The sequence below is a fragment of the Apus apus genome, chromosome 1 (assembly GCF_020740795.1).
Source record: "Apus apus isolate bApuApu2 chromosome 1, bApuApu2.pri.cur, whole genome shotgun sequence".
In the NCBI taxonomy this organism is placed as follows: Eukaryota; Metazoa; Chordata; class Aves; order Apodiformes; family Apodidae; genus Apus; species Apus apus.
In genome coordinates, this window is record NC_067282.1 from 193846019 (window position 1) to 193863072 (window position 17054).

Here is a 17054-nt window from a genome sequence, read left to right on the forward strand (position 1 = left end):
GGTTCTGGTTTTGTTTTTAACACTTATGAGCTAATTTTAAAAGCATAATTCATGTCACAGGGATCAACAAATGACCTAGTTCAGGGGAATAGGAAGGAAAAGATTGATTCATATTAGACCTTGTTAGTACTCTTCTGGCAAAGGGAGTTTTCATTGGTGAATGATGATGCACAAGCCATTTTTGTGAAAAGCAGCTGCATTTCCAGAATAATGACCATAATATATTACAATTCAGTGGGAAAAAAAGAAAATCAGATCTCACATGCAATTTCTATTTAATTTCTAGATAAAATACGTACTGACCATGTAATATTTAGCAGGATCATCTAAGCCATAGTGATCACTAAATATTAGATGTTCCTGATAATATGGAGCCTGAAGTAAACAATCCTATTATAAGCAGGTCTTTCTCATACCATAAGTAAGTTTTTGATCCATCAGACAATTGACAGTTCTAGACTAAATGCTCTGTTACTTGGTGGATGTTCTTTTTGGTGAAATTTTTCAAAGGGTCTAGGATTTAATATTTGTAGGAGGTGTTTTAAACTTGATAATATTAAAAAGGCTAGAGGAAACCAATTAGAATTCCATTATAGTTTCAACAACATTATATATTTAGCTGCTCAACATTTAATAATTCAGAAATTATAGCTGCAATTTGAAAATACTAACAAATATGCATCAGAAAGCAAACAAATACCAGATCCTCAACTGAACACTTGTTTCACAAAGAATGTTCTGAAAGCAGTGTGTTCTGCTATACAAAGAAAGACCCTAAATGGGAGATGTGACAAACAACTGTAACTCTCCTTAATCTGGTAAAGATTATTTACTGTTAATAAAAACTGGAAAAAAACAACAGTGTGCAAGTAGCTATCACATATTAATGAATAAAAGTGGGTATCTCTGTGCACAAACACAAGTGATGAATTTTTATTCATCCCTTCGCTAGTAGGAATGAGTTAGAAATGCAACTGAATTGCAACTTTTACATCAACACTGCAATATATGCGTTTCGATTTAATGACAAAAATGTCTCTTGTTACATTGTGGTTTTTCATCTTTCAGACAATATATGGGAGGGAAAAAAATTACGGTGAATACTCATTTTCTAGAGACTAAGTTTGATCCTCCAACTGCACAATTTCAGAGGCATTCATTTTTCTTTCCTAAATTTTTTGGGTTTAATTTGAAACATTATTTCCAACACAGAAAGCAAATGTTTTCTTACTTAGTACATTCCATTCTAAGCCACTATTATTAATTTTTTATTTTTATTATTCTTTGAGATCTGCTTATATTTCCAAATTGAATCTTCTTAGTTTTTAGCAGCAAAAGGGAAAGTGGTAGCAGCATATTTCTTTTTGGGGCTCTTTTACTGACTTCAGCCCAAATTATATATCTGGTGCAATAGGACATTCCCTTTTTGTAAAAATCTCTGAAATCGAATTTCATTGTAATTTTGTTTTTTCATTACTAGCTCACATTTAAATAGACACAGAAATCACAGAATCATAGAATGGTTGGGTTGGAAATGACCTTAAAGGTCATCTAGTTTCAACCCCTCTGGCACGGGCAGGGACACCTCCCTCTAGACCAGGTTGCTCCAAGCCCTGTCCAATCTGGCCTCCAACACTTCCAGGGACTGGGCAGCCACAGTGTCCCTGGGCAACCTGTGCCAACGTCTCACCACCCATAGAGCAAAGAATTTCTTCCTAATGTCTAACGTAAATCTACCCTCTTTCAGCTTAAAACTGTTTTTCCCTTTCTTCTCACTACAAGCTCTTGGAAGACCCTCCCCAGCTTTCCTGTAGGCTCTCTTCAGGTACCGGAAGGCCACTATAGGGTCTCCCTGGAGCCTTCTTTCCTTCAGGCTGAACAATCAAAACTGTCCCAACCTGTCTTGATAGGAGAGGTGCTCCAGCCCTCTGAACACCTTTGTGGCCCTTCTCTGGACTTGTTCCAATAGCTGAATGTCCTTTTTATGTTGGGGGCCCTAGAGCTGAAATGATGTTGGAATTACAGCATTCAAGCCTTTGATCTGCAATGTGCAGAATATGTCCAGTTCCCAGAAGATTTTCATCCATTCCCTCTGAGGTCTATATGTCTTCTTGCTTCTCTCAGCAGGTTTCCTGGATCAGGCTGCAGATATCCAGCACTTTCTCTGAGTCCTCCTCCACTTGTTCAGATCTCACAACCATTTGAAATGCCTCTTCATGAAGAGGACCTCAAGGAGATCTTAACTGCTGGAGGACTTGCCTGACCCAGGTACTTCTCAAAGTAAGGTCAGTAACATATATACTTGGAAGAAAGCAATTAGATGCTCTCCATCAGACTGCTATTATCTACTTGACATAGAAGATGGTTGTAGCCACTTTAAGTAAATAGATTCTCATAGTAATCATAAATGTCTTTCAAGCATTTTTATAGGTAGTAAACTCTGTTACCCAGAGTGTTTCAGGTCAGGGACTATGCTTTCTCTTTGCTGAAAAAAAGGATCAGCCTAAAACATGACTCCTTAGACAACTGTTTACATGATCCAAAACATCTTTTCTGAATTCCTAATTCTTCACTATTTGTTTCTATCATTTTAGCTCTGTTTTAGACCACTTTTCCCAAGCCAAGTCCTTTTCTTACGTTTCTATAAGCTGGCAACGAACGACTGCTTGCCAGACTGCTGACAGAAATTAAATTCTGAAACAATACACTTAATTTTATGCACAAGAAACAAGACATATTATGGGAACAGGGTATTAAGGAAACTCCTTTCCATCTATCTTGTACAGGGATAATCGAATCAGCCATTACTTTTGCTAATGAAGAATTATATTGAAAACCCTAGAGAAATCCCAATTTAAATGTATTACTAACAATAATAGAAACTTTAGTTAAAGATAAGACTTCTGCAAGAGGCTTGATATTTGCATAGTAGGTGGAAGTGTCATGTAGTAACTTTGAAGTAAGTGTGGAAAATGGAAAAAAAAAGACGGAAAAACAAATACGAACTTAAGAAGCAGGGAAAAACAATCTGGAACAGGAGCTCATTGATTTTGTTAACAGTCATAATAAATGAAGTAACATAGTTTGCCAATGGGCTCTTGCTGAGAAAAATATATAAGCAGTAAGTTTTATTTTAACAAATTGTGCTGAATTTCCCTTTTTCATTGTGCTGTTATGCTCAGCTGATTATCCATAATGACTGAAAAGCACTTTGGTAAGTTTGGGCTTGGGCATTTTTGTTCTGTGTTTCACAAACTAATTTACACTGACTGCATAAAAATGCTTCCTGTTTGCTGATGCTTTAGTTATTAAGTATTCCACACAGCTCCTTACCAGTAATGTGTCATTTGTCCAATGACATGGATCAACCTCTCTGCCATCTGCAAACTTTATCAGTATTGATTTTATGTTTTCTACAGGATCTTCATAAAAAATGTAATGTAGGCAAAAGCCAAGAACTTATCCTAGAGGAAGCTCATTTAAAATAAGTTCCATCACTGATTTCCTACTTATGTTATAAGATCAAACAGCTAATCAATTTTTGAACTGAATGTAAGTCATACCAATTTTACTTCTTTCAATTTTTAAGTAAGGAGTGAGGCTGCTGCATGTAAAGCCTTACACAAGTCCATTATATAAAAACAATTAAATTCTATAATAAAAATTTTAATATTAATAACTAGATGAATATTTATGTAAACTGAAAGCATACACTTCCCTTTTATAGGGAAACCCAGGTTACTTTCTGTGGTAGAATAAATGGGATTTCAAATTTAGCTATCATGCATGAGACAGATTTCAATTTTTTTGATGATATAGGATTTTAAAAATACCCTCAGTTATTCCATGCTTGCCTCTGGTGTGTGGGCAGGACTCACCTCACACACTCTGTCTGACTGGGCAGCTCAGCTGAGATCCTTAGACAGACTCCTCTGTAATTAGTGGAGTGTGTTGGGCAAACTCAGAGAACCAGCTACTTAAGCAATGCTTGATTAAAATGACATAAGTCATCATCTTCAAGTGCCTATTTTCTAACAGTAACTGCAGTGGTAACTATTTTGACTAGTGTAGGCTAGAAATCAAACTGTTTTTGTATATTTAAACTGGGATTCACCTGACCAAATATGAGTAGAAATAAAAATTTGAAGCACTGGCATGTGAGTTTAAAAATCTTTAAAAATAAACAAGGAAGAATAGGCTCTTTTAGAATATTCATTTCAGCTACTTCAGATGTTTACAGTAGCTGAACGGCACCGTAGAGATGCTTGTTTCCTCATCATACAGGGATCCCTGCTGGCTACCCAGCTCAGATGAGGAAGGATGCCCTGTAGCTTACACCGGGTCCCTGATAGTAACAGCTGAGGTGAGTGTGGCTGCAGGTGTTGCAAGGCAAGCCTGGGAAGATAGGTTGAAGAAGCATGTAGCATGTAAAACAGTTTCAGCTTCTTTGCCTTTAATGACCTGTATAAATGTATATTCACAAGTATTTATTGTGAGATGACTGTTTAACAAAGGCCATTTTGCGTGAAATGGCATATAGCTGGTTCTTCGTTTAGTACTATGCATCCTAATGTGTGTCTGTTAGGATAAAGAGCTTGATAAAGTTGAGTCTTGTATACAATGAATAAGTTACAAGATAAATCTCTTGCTTAATTAAGAACAACCTCAGTAGAAATAATCATACAATCCTTTCGGTTGAAAAAGACCTTTAAGATCATCAAGTCCAGCTGTTAACATAGCACATTGACAAGTCCACCAACAAACCATGTCCCTGAAGGCTACATCTACATGAAGGCTACATCTACATGTCTTTTAAATACCTGCAGGGATGGTGAATCGACAGCTTCCCTGGGCAGCCTGTTCCAGTGCCTGACAACCCTTTTGGTGAAGAATTTTGTCCTAATATCCAATCTAAACCTCCTTTGATGCAACTTGAACACATTTTCTTATTCTACTGCTTGCTAATAGGAAGAAGAGACCAACCCTCCTCCGCCTCCCCTTCCCCCAACCTCCTTTCAGGTAGTTGTAGAAAGTGATAAGGTCTCTCCTCAGACTCCTTCTCTCCAAGCTGAACAACCCCGTTTCCCTCAGATGCTCCTCGTAAGACCCATGGTCTTCTGCTCTATTCACTGTAGTTGCTGTCCATGTAGTGAATGTTAGCTGGATCAGACTGTCCAGCTGTTCCTATTTTAGAGCCAAGCCCACAAGCCATTGGTATGTCTCAGGAATGCTACATAACAAATATACACTGCATTATTTTTAAATATAGTATGAGAATATGTACGTAATCTCAATGAATACATCTGGCGAGCTGAAATAAAAAAGCATGCCTTCATTCTTTCTGTTTGCATTGCTTTCTAAAGAACTTTCATTTATAAATATATATATATATTTATAAATATATATTTACTATTATCTATTAATGAGACAATAATAAACAAATTACTTTTATCTCTGAGAAGTATTGTGGAAGAAGTTTAAAATTATCCAGATGGTGTTTTATTACATTTAGACAGAGACCCTCTGTTTTAGCAACTTGGGCCCTCAAACATGAGAAAGATGGAGAACCATGGAATAATATAAGTGTTTGGACTGGAAGGGACAGTTTGAATTAATTTAGTCCAAGCTTTTGCTCAAAGCAAGGCTAAGTTCAAAGACTGGGCTCACATTCAAGAATGTCAGCTTCTCTGAATTGCTGAAATGAAGGAAAATGGAGTGAAAATGACAAGAAATAAACATAGAGACTGAGGATGGACCTGGAAAAAACATGGAAAAAGCTAGTAAAGCAGGGCAAAAATTGGATGGAGGAGACTGTCTTTGGCTCTGCCACATTTGCTAGCTCTCACTGGACACAGATCAAAGCACGATGGACTTTTATTTTCCCCAGACTTCTCTCTGGACTGCCCTAGTACCTCCCATTGATATAATCATCCTTCAGTTTGGTTATGCAGCTAACTAACTCCACCAGAATCCTTCCAACTTTTTTTACTATTTACTGATACTTAGTCCAGAGAACATTACATTTTAAATAGCATGAGGCTTAAGAGCTATGCAAAAGAGCAGCTGGGTCTTCTGACACACCATCCTACTAGGACCACATTTACAAAATAAAAAGGAACAAGTTTCTCCATTGGTCATTCCTTTTTATTTCCTTAAGGAACAGATTAAGCTGTCTTCTGTCCCACTTCAGAGTTATGACAGTGCTTATTCTGCAGTTGAGATGCACTGCTTGGACTCAGATGCCTAAAACCATCACATTTACTGATAACAAGTACTTTAGAAACTATTTCACCTGGACAGTAAGAAAAAGATGTTGACTTTGTATTGACAAATGTATTTCATTAAGCTAATAAAATACATGCAGATAATACCACAGTATTTCCCACAATCAGCAAACCTTTTCTATGATACTAACTAATCCCTGAAGTATTACTTAATGAAATTTTTTATTCTTCAAGAAAAACTCTATAATTATTATTATTATTGCTGTCATCATCATAAACATCATCATTTATCCTTTTAAAATAACAGCAAACTTTCTGCTAGGAAAAAAAAATCATTGCGGAAATGGAAATTAGTTGATACAATTAATTTAAAGATCATTAAAATATTTCCTCATTCAAAAGTTTTGAGTTTGTGCTTTTATTCATGCATATAGAGCCTTTTTCTAATTACCACAGGATTTTTAGAAGTCCTACATCTAGAATGCATGAAAGGCAATTAAAAATGCTTACATTAGAGAAAAATATTCTAAGTAATCCATTAAATATAATTTGCACTTAAATGAAATATACACTAAAAATAAGCTGTGGAGTATGTGCACAAAAAGCTTGCCTTCTTTTAGCTCATGGTAATAAAGGTACTAAATAAATAAAAGTCAAGATTTTTCTCATTTACCAAACTGGAAAACTGCACAGTATTTATACACTGCAATACTGTTCCAAGTTATGGCAAATCTGGTTTTAGAAAGTAACTTATTATTTTAGAAATCTGTTTTGACGCACTTGGGAGTCAACTTGCACAGTTTGTGCCTGACAGCTTTGGCTTCCATGTCCTTTTTTAATACTGTAATCTGAAGGTGACACAGCAAATGTGTATGTGTTCAAGCATTGGTTTTGACTGTGTTTGAATTATGAGTCACCCAGAGACCTCCTGAGAAGGGCAGTGCTGTACTTAATAAATGCATGCTCTTGGTTTATAAGAAAATTAAAAAGTTGAGCATTACTCATAGAGGGCAAGTGTAGCCACTGTTCAGAATGCAAAAGAAAAATGCTTAAAAAATTGAACATGGATAAATACCTCATCTAAAAGACTAATCTAGTTTCTACGGTTTTACTGGATAGGCACAGCATAGCAGCCAGGAGAGTTTTGTGGCTCATATATGTGTACAGGAAGTGCCTGAAAATCACACTTTCCCATCTCCCCAGTGCTGAGTCTTGTGTCTGTAGCACAATAGATAATGTACTCACTTTTTTCATAGTGTATTAGCTTACTTTATTGCTATAAAATATTGCACTATATTACAAATCACCACATCACAATGTCTACACAATGTACTTTGACAACAGTTTTGAAACCCAACAAATGTTTCATAGGACATTACATTATACTGAACCAACAGAAACATTGTTTAACACATTTAGACTAAACTTTAGACATGCCATGTACACAAGCACAGGTTGTATGGTACTTTCTTAGATTCCACCTCTGTAGCCCACTTTCCTTAGGCTGAGATCTCCCAGATCTCCTCTGGGGAAGGTTAGGTTCATTCAGAGTCTAGACTATGGGCAACTGGAAGAAAAATCAGTTTCTTCATGCCTACTATTGCAGCAGGTTCTCCCATTTACCATGCGTAGGAGCTATTTGTCTTCAAAAGCTGCCATTTTTCACTGAGATACACAGTCCAAGATAAACTGATAGTTTTCTGATAATACTGCTTGTAAGAAAAAAGGAGACCCTTCTCTGGCCTGGCCAGATTCCAGTGTAGGCAAGCAAAAAAAAAAAAAAAAAAAAAAAAAAAAAATCTATTTTCTCAAACCAACTGTTCCTCAATTAGCATTAATTCATTCTCTAATATCAGTAAGACTGAAGTCAGTCTGCAGTGCTGCCAATGGAGCTCCTGGGTTCTAGCAGTGACAAGGGCTGCAGCTACCAGACACAAACATGGCCTGCACTCCTCAGCAGAGACAAGCAGTTGCCTATCCTGAAGGCAGAGTTCCTGCAGCTCTGCACAAAGCCTACACACATGAAAAGTCTCTCTCTGGACCTAATAATGATAATGACTAACTGCTTACTGCATGTAGCCTCATTTTGGACATAAGAATTTAATGAGAAAATAGACATTGGAGCAACAGCAGTTAACTCTTTATGACACAAAATGATGAGAATCTATGTCTACACATTTGTACTTATTTTTTGCTAAAAGGTTTTTTAAAGGGACTTGTTTCTCCAGTGTGCAGAACTCCTCTTAATGTCAGCAAGAGTTAGGCACACACATCCCTAGAAGAAGCGTCCCCATAAGTTTTAAGAGGAGCACTGTTCAAATTTAATACAGACCATATAAGCCTACGTTAGAAAATATTTTCACTTTTGAAACTAAATACTTGCTAATAGTAATAAAAAAGTCTTCTGTGCAATATATGTAAAAAAGATTTGTCTGACTCTTTGCAAAATTATCCACAAATGTACCACACAGTGCACAAACATTAATAAGAAAGAATCAGCAAAACCATAACATTAGCACTTTGAAATCCAATGCAGTTAATACTACTTCCATTAGTACAGTATAATAGCTACTAACTATTACTGATGCCTGTTTTTTCAGGAATCTGTATTCATTAAGGAGGTCTATGGTTTCTTTTTCTTTTATTCAGAAATATGGATGCAATTGCACACTGTTTCACTGCTAATCAGAGCTATACAAGAAAAGATATGAAAGTCTCATTAGCGTGAATTTTAGGATAACTAGTCTCCTGCCATGACTCCCTCTGTTCAAATTTGTCATTCCCTGTGCTACTGAGAGATTACCATTTATCTTACTTACAAGTTTTAGATTGGATCATTTCATAAACCAGGCTATATCTGTAATATTTTTTATTTTACCAGCTATAATATGTAAAAAAATATTAAAATAGATTTTATACCAGATGATTACAACAAGATGTTTAAAAAATATTTTAATTTGATTAAAAGTATAAAAGAGTCTCAATGTGTAGGGCAAAAAGGATGTAAATTATTTGAAGGTTACTAGGAGAGTACATATATCACCTCACAGCTAAAAATATGATACTTTGTAAGGTGAGACAGGCCTTGTAAAAATGACTCTGGAAAGCAGCGCTTCCACGACTTCTGTTAATATAAGAGCAGTATTTCTTGCACAGTAACAGTATTTCCTAAAAATCTGTCAGAGATTTTATTTCTGGAATTAGCATAGGAAAGACATCCTCCCCTCTCACAAGGCTGCTATGAAACTATCTTGCACAAAATATTGATTTTTATGAAAGGAAGGTGGGAAGGGATAAGTGGCCAAGGCTGGGGGTGGGGAAAAGGGCAACATGACATCCTCCAGTAAAGTGGGCAATGTAGCATGACTCACAATATTCTTGGTCATTAAATACTCCTGGCATTACTAGTGAAGAACAGCAACCAAAATGAGCAAAAAAAAATAAAATGAAACAACTCAAAAGCCAGCATGAGCAGGTTACATTTAAAGAGAACTCACGCTGAGGAAAGTGTTGATTGTAAGATGTCATACAAAAGCTCATAATTTTCAATGGAAAGGAAAAAGGTCAGCTACAAACCTTTGTTTTCCATTGGTTTTAAAGCAGACAGACCCGGGAACAACCGAGCATTTGACAGAGGCATGGCAAAGCAAAATGGTGTGGTAAATCAAAAAGAGAAAATTGAAAGAGGATGTTTTAGCAGCATGCTGGACAGAAGTTTATGTCATTGACTTCTAGGCATCACTGGTTCACATGGTTCACTTAAAGTGAACCACCTTGTTTTGGCTCACCACTCAGAAGTAGTTGACTACTAGATTCATGTGGGAATCCTTTGTGGGATCAAATGTCCCTTAAAATGACAAACAAGAGATACATATGTGCCATTCAAGAATCTATCAAGGCTAAAAATGAAGATGTTGCCAAATGGATCTAAGTTCCTCTCAACATTAGAATATTCTTAAGAAACGGGAGAAAAGGGATCAGGAGCAAATGTACAGTTTGTATAACTGTCTGGAGAGTAGAAAGTATGGCAGAAAGCAGGAAAGCTATCAGACTTTTTATCTACCAATATCTTTTTTCAGAGTCAACAGGAAAAAAGAAGTATATTTTCATTAACAAAGTAAACACGATCACCCTGCTATTAATGCAGAGTACCCATAAAAAGCAATTAAACCATGACTGGGTTCCTTTAGGAAGTAAGTGAAAGGAAAAAAATTACCAATGACTCAGGGATTTAAAAGAGTAAAGATAGTAGGATGATAGAAAAAGTTGCAAATCAAAGACCTACTACATTCTCCTAACAATTTAATTTCTTCAAACTTTCAGTACTGTTGACTAGAAAGTCTTGAATTATTGGTGAGCAAGCCATGAGATATCAGGGTCTCCATTTTGCACCAGGCACCTTCTTAATATTTTGAACTAAGAACTGCAGAAGCAGAGCCAATTCTCTAGAGATCTCAGTAATGAGCTGAATTCATGGAACGAGGAAGTCAGAACTGCCTGGGCCAGAGTAGATTTAGCAGAGTGATGGTACTGCTGCTGCTTGTAGCTTTATCTTGTGAAACTTTCCCAAGAGAGAGGAAAACTTGGAGAAAAAGAAGTATGAGCTTTCCTAACCAGAGGAACTGAAAGTATCTTACAGCAAGCCTGGACAAAAAAAAAAATTACAAAAATCTCTGTGGTAGAGAGGCAAATCTGAGATCAGTTCAAGGAAAGGTCACCAAGGATGTAGTATTCCTGCCACTGAAGTCTGGACATTTTGAGGGGCTAGGCTCATTCACTAGAATCTGCAGAGATGCTTTTTGTGAAATTTCTGGCTTTTTGGAAATTCCTGGTGCTTCATGGATGTACTGGTATCTGTTAGCAGTCTTAAAGAGTTATAAACTTCTACTGGAGTTTATACAAAATCTGAGAAAAAGACTTGGCCATCTTTTTATTCTCAAAGTTTACATCTACATAGTTCAATTCTCCATCCTCATTGTGACTGTTTGTGCATTGTGTGTGGTCCACACTATCTCTCACACCATGTCAGGGTGAAACTGGTTGCTGGAGTATTCTAATCCCATGCCAGGAGCAGGCTAACAATTAACCAATATGTATAGTGTGTTAGTTCTCTGTCTCCACTTTGTATTAACAATCTGAGTTGCTCAGAGCCTGTTTGGGTTCCTCCATTATAAAATAGCTATTGATATAGGAACTTTGTCAGGTTCCCACTTCATGCATTGAGTTTTAATGTTTCACTCACAGTACTTAGGAGTTGCTATAGCTTCATGAACCAGTTCTGAGGTGTCTTCAGGTTTCAGATTTCCTCAAGAAACAGTATTTCAGATATGGCCTTGTTGGATCTACATTTGAATGCACCACAGAATCACAGAATTTTTTGAGTTGGAAGGGACTTTAAAGATCACTGAGTTCCCACTCCCCTGCATGGGCAGAGACACCTTCCACTAGAACAGGCTGCTCAGAGCCCCATCCAGGAACACTTCTGGGACTAGGCTGCTGTCTATAGGTTCATATATTTCAATGGCACTTTCCAAAAGAGATGGCATATGTCAGGTATTCAGATAATTCATTTAGTAGAACATGCCAAAACAAGTTTTTGATGTCCTTATTCGTGCACATGTTGCTCTACATAGATTTGGTACATACTGCTTCAACTGTTAGTGCTGTTTTTCAGTAATTCTGGACTAATGCAGAATTTCTGCTCTATCCACATTCTAACACTGTTTCAGCAGCCTAAACTCAATGCAGACTGCTGCAGAAACTGAGGAGGAAGTTTGAAGGCTGGAAAAGGGTAAATCTGTTCAGGTAACAAACACCTTCCTATCTTTTGTTTGCTTTTTTTTTCTATTATTATTTTTCTTTAAGCAGCTCTTTTCCATCATCTCTTCCTTTCATTTTTGTTTGTTTGTTTGCTTGTTTTTTTCCCCAGTATGAACAGTTCTGTCAGCTTATAGTAATCAATGGAAACTATATGGCTGACCAGCAAAAACAGATACAAAGAAACTAAGCTAAGTGGTACATCTGTGTTTAGAAATGAACCAGACTATTAAACAGAAATAACATTGCAAGATCTCTAACTATGGAGTATCATAGTTGTTATCTAATAAAGTGCTGCTTAATATTTTCTTAGATATACAGTGACAATTTGTCCTTTTTTTTTTTTTTTTTAACAAGCCAGTTGCAAGTAGTCAATTATTACTTCTGCTGTAGAAAATTTAATATTAATACACTATAAATTCAGTGGGACCTCCTCCAGCTGGATTGCACCTCACAGTTAGTCTCTGATGTTGACTTAGAAACTTCTCTTTAGTGGCCTCTTCAACCCGAGCACTGCTATTCCCTCCACCTTTTTAAAATATGCAGACCTTTCTTTTCCCTGCCTACTCTGGTTGTTGAGGTCCTCAGCTTGAGGGACAGTGGCTTTTAAAATGATGTAGCATGTGTACTACTAGGAGACAGCATTTTTTTCCTATGTAAGATGCGTTTTACTATAGTGAGAAAATATCTCAGCCAATGATACTGTTTCTTGTAGATAAGATTGCTGGATGAGAGAGAGAGAAATTAAGTCACTCACAAAAATGGATTTGCCACAGTGAACTATGCAGTCAGGGCATATTCATATCAGAGACAGAATACATTGCAAGGCAACACACAATCTTATGCAAAACACAGCCTTCCTTTTCAACAGGCAGGAATGGTACTTTGGTCTTAATCTGAAAAATGAGACGCTAAAGACAGGATGAATAGGGTAATAATGGAAAAAGGGTGGAATTATTCAAGTGTCATTACACATCAGAGATAACAAAATCAACATTGGATTAATGAGTAACGAGAAAGTATGTCTTGCTTCACTGATGTCACAGACTAAATAATTTAGAATTGTAGCAGATTACTCTAAGTACTAGAATTTTCTTTTGTATTCAGATTATCTCACATGACAAATCTTATCTGTTTCTTATTTCATAACAGGTGGGATAGACGTGCATCTCAATCAGTCATCCTTAATTCTCTCTATAGTCGGTCAAGCAGAATGTGTACTTTTAGGGTACATCTGACTTCCTGAAACATCTTCATTGGAACAACATGAATGGCACCTTAGAAAGGCCTATTTCTGCTCAGGAACTATAAAAAGAGACATGACGTGACAACTAGCATAGACATAATTACCTGCATTATAGATGCATATTTGGTCAAATGGATTCCCTTTTTCTATTAATTTATGAAAAAAACCACACCTTAAAACAGTTTTTATATTTCTGTTAAGCTCTGAGTTAGCCATTGCTTAGGTAGAGTAGGTTGGTCTCATACACTCTTTTTCTTTCTGTTCTTTTGAATCATTGAAATAAATTAGTATTTTCTTTAGTTTCAGAGTCTAACAAGCTTGCATTAAGGTATATTCCTTATTTCTGATGTAAAGAAACTTCTGCTAGTAAACTTCTATTTGTTGTGCATCATCCCATTATGTTTAATCACTCTATTGTATTTCCAAAAGGCTGCTTTAGTCGTGGTCATTATTTTACCATCAACAAAACCTGTTCTTGTTCCCTTCTCTGCATTCTCTAAAGCAACCAACCACCCCAGCAACAGAGTGGTAAAACTCAGGAACATGTTATTGCATTTGGACCTAGTATTTTGTATTCAACTGAGCTATGTTGTCAGCTGCACCTTCATGTTTGGCCTGACAAAAGACAAGATGGTGTAAAATTATCCAGCTCTTATTGAGGGTTGAGCTCATTGTATTGTTTCCCGTCTGCCACAGAAATTTGTAGAAAATAATGACAGCTCAGTTAATGGACCAGAATTTGTTAAATTACCATGTTGATCAACTTGTTTTGATCATGAATCAATGCTCTAAGAAGAAATTCTCATGAGAGAGAGAAATTATCCTCATGGGTTTGAGTATGTTGCTGCTTTAGGGTCTTTGGCTTTTTATTGGTGTGGTGGTTTTTTTGTGGGTTTTTTGTTTGTTTGTTTAGCTGGGTTGTTTTTTGTTTGTTTGTTACTGGCCTACACTGCTGAAATATCTAGTTTGCTGTCTATTATTGCTAGGGCTTGCTCAGCATACTGGATTTCACACTCCACTTTTCTCTGAAGACTGGTGTTCTGAATAGTCTTCCTCTGGAGGGGGATTAGCTTGCATTTTTCAAAATAAAATCCCATCTTTTGGGGTTACATTAACCCTCTAATCCCTTTGCACTCTTTTTTTTTGGCTATGCAATTCTCCCGAATTTGTCAGCATCTTCAGAAAAAAAATGATGCTTACTCCACTGTTCCAGATTGTTAATGGATGTTAAATAAAAGCTGATTTAATACCAACTAAAATAGCACTTCTGCAACAATTGACTTTCTCCAAGTTCATATACTATAGTGAAACCAATTGGCCTTTACTTACACTCTTAATTAGGATTCATTCCAAATAAATGTCAGATTCTGTTTCTTATAAATACTTATTTAGAATATATATATGAAAAATACTTGATTGACTACAGGAATCTGCAGATATTAATTCACCTTATGTTTATTATTTCTCCAATTTGAGAGAATGTTACTATATTCCTTGTTCTAAGGATCTGTAGTTTTTCTAAAGACAAACATCTGGCATATGCAAACACTAAAGCTTCACTTTCCAGCCTCTACTCTTCAGGAGGAAAGTATTTAGTATTTTTGTATAGAATCCTTTTTTTCCTCTGCCTTTTAAACCACAGACTAACATACATTGAGTGATATATGAATGCCTTTACAGGAACGAATATCTTTAAATAAAGAAATTCAATCATTACTCACTTCAGGTAATAATAGATTGCGATGGATGCTCATTTCAAACCATTAAAGAAGATTTCTTTGGCTAAAATATTAAAAGCTATGAAATTACTTATTACTGTCTGTTATTACTTCCTTACAGGTAAGTCTTGACTCTTCCCTTCCAGTAGTGCATATTCAAGCTTGTTTCAGGCTGGTCAGAAAAAGTTAAGTTGCTAGACGCTATTTTTTAAAAAAAGAGAAAAATGTACTATGGAGTTTTGTTCTCAAGAAAGAAACACAACAACAGTTGTACAATACTTTTACATAGAAGGAAAAGGAGGCAAAACAGCTTATCAAAACCAGTAACCTTGTAAAGGGCTAACAGATTGCTCTGATTTTGATCTACTTTAATGAGACTATATATGCACAACTATATCTACAGCTTGCAGAACTGCTTTGGGACTATAAAGGTTTGTTGCAGACACTACACAAAGTACTATGGGGTGGAAGGTCCTGAACTGCTCTAGCTTTACCCTTATTCAGAGGTGGGACCATTGACACTCAAAACACAAAAAAAGAATGTACAACAATGTCAGATTTTGCCTAGGATACTTAATTGCAGACACACTTTTCAGAACCAAGGGTGTTACCTCCCACAACATGGAAATTAATCTCCAATCTACACACAAGGATGTAGTGAGTATATGTATGTCTTACGGTTTAGAACCTTTTACACACATTTTCGTAATTGTACAGACTTTCCAAACTTACCTCCTCTATGGATAATCAAAGAAGTTTCACTTCCAACAGGACATTCTTTAAGTATATCCACTACTTCTGCATGGCTCAGGTTCTGTACATTCTGCTGGTTGATCTCAACAATGAGGTCACCTTCACACAAACCAGGACATCCCTGAATGTCTAGAATTTGCTTCACCCTCTGTCCTGTAGGACTGTCTGCTATAGTGAAGCCAAAGCCCTGGGCCCCTTTCACAATGGTTAAGGTCATGAGTTCAGCTTGGGTGGCCCCAGAAGAAGCCATTGATACATTATCATCATGGGCAGGTGGTGGGAATGTGCTATCAAGCTGACTATCTGCTGGAATGGAGTGCAAGGAGTGTGGTGGTCGATCTGATACGTCTGGAACAGACTGAGAAGTCCTAGAAATGTATTCCAAATAAGTTTCATAGTTATGTCTTCCATTTACCACTACCGGAGGCCTCTCCATTACTGCAAGGGGTGGCACCATGCTGTTGGCAGGATCTTCAGGATCAAAGGGCAAAGGGTATCCACGACATAGCACCAAGTTGACACTCTGACCAATAGGAACAGACTGGAAGAGTTTGACTACATCTGCGTGAGTATGTCCAAGGACACAAACTTCATTAATATAGACAATGACATCACCTAGAAAGAGAAGAAAAAATAGTGACAACATGAGACAACCTCAATTACTATGCATGCAGCACAATTTTTTAAAATGAGATAGAACTATACTACAAAATAACATAAATAAGATCAACATACTGACCCACAAAATGGAGACAAAAAATGACAGTTTGTTTGCCAGCAAATGTAATGCATAGACAATGACAGTACTATTTCTTTTCTGTGGAAATTCACAGCTGGAGAATTAAGCAGATTCCAGTCATACAACTTTTCTTAACTGCCTTTCAGTGTAGTCCACAGACTATTTTTTATAAGATACAATAGAAGTTTATTTAGAGGGTAGGTTATCAAGGAATACTATTGCTTGGTGAAGAGTAAAAGGAAAAAAAAGACAATACCAATTACTTGTGGACTTAGGAATAAATGAAAAAGGATGCAAGACTGTGCATAAGGAAATAGTTTTTACATTGATCTTGATATTGACAGTTTCCTATTAAATGTCACTTGCCATCAGACATCCAGGAGTATTACAGCAATTCTCTGTTCTAGGCATGACCTAAACTATATCTTGTGCATTATAGAGATGTTTAGTGGTATTTTGTTGTAGCTGTAATGGTTCAAGGACAGTGATAGGACAAATTTTGTACGTAAAATAGCTTTTTATTAGAAAAATCTAGGCAAATGTCTGAAAATCAGTGT

At 36.5% G+C, this 17054-nt stretch overlaps 1 protein-coding gene across 12 annotated transcripts in view; it reads right to left on the bottom strand.

Moving 5' to 3' along the window:
• The window catches only part of MAGI2 (membrane associated guanylate kinase, WW and PDZ domain containing 2), a 735815-nt gene that overhangs the window by 103735 nt on the left and 615026 nt on the right, over nt 1–17054 (bottom strand). For 11 of the 12 annotated variants that reach the window (XM_051637734.1, XM_051637680.1, XM_051637673.1 and 8 more), the window contains one exon: nt 15738–16373. The exons of the other annotated variant lie outside the window; for it this stretch is intronic. In XM_051637734.1, coding sequence (XP_051493694.1) covers nt 15738–16373 — 636 coding nt within the window. The remainder of the gene's footprint in view (nt 1–15737; nt 16374–17054) is intronic. 12 annotated transcript variants of the gene reach the window in all.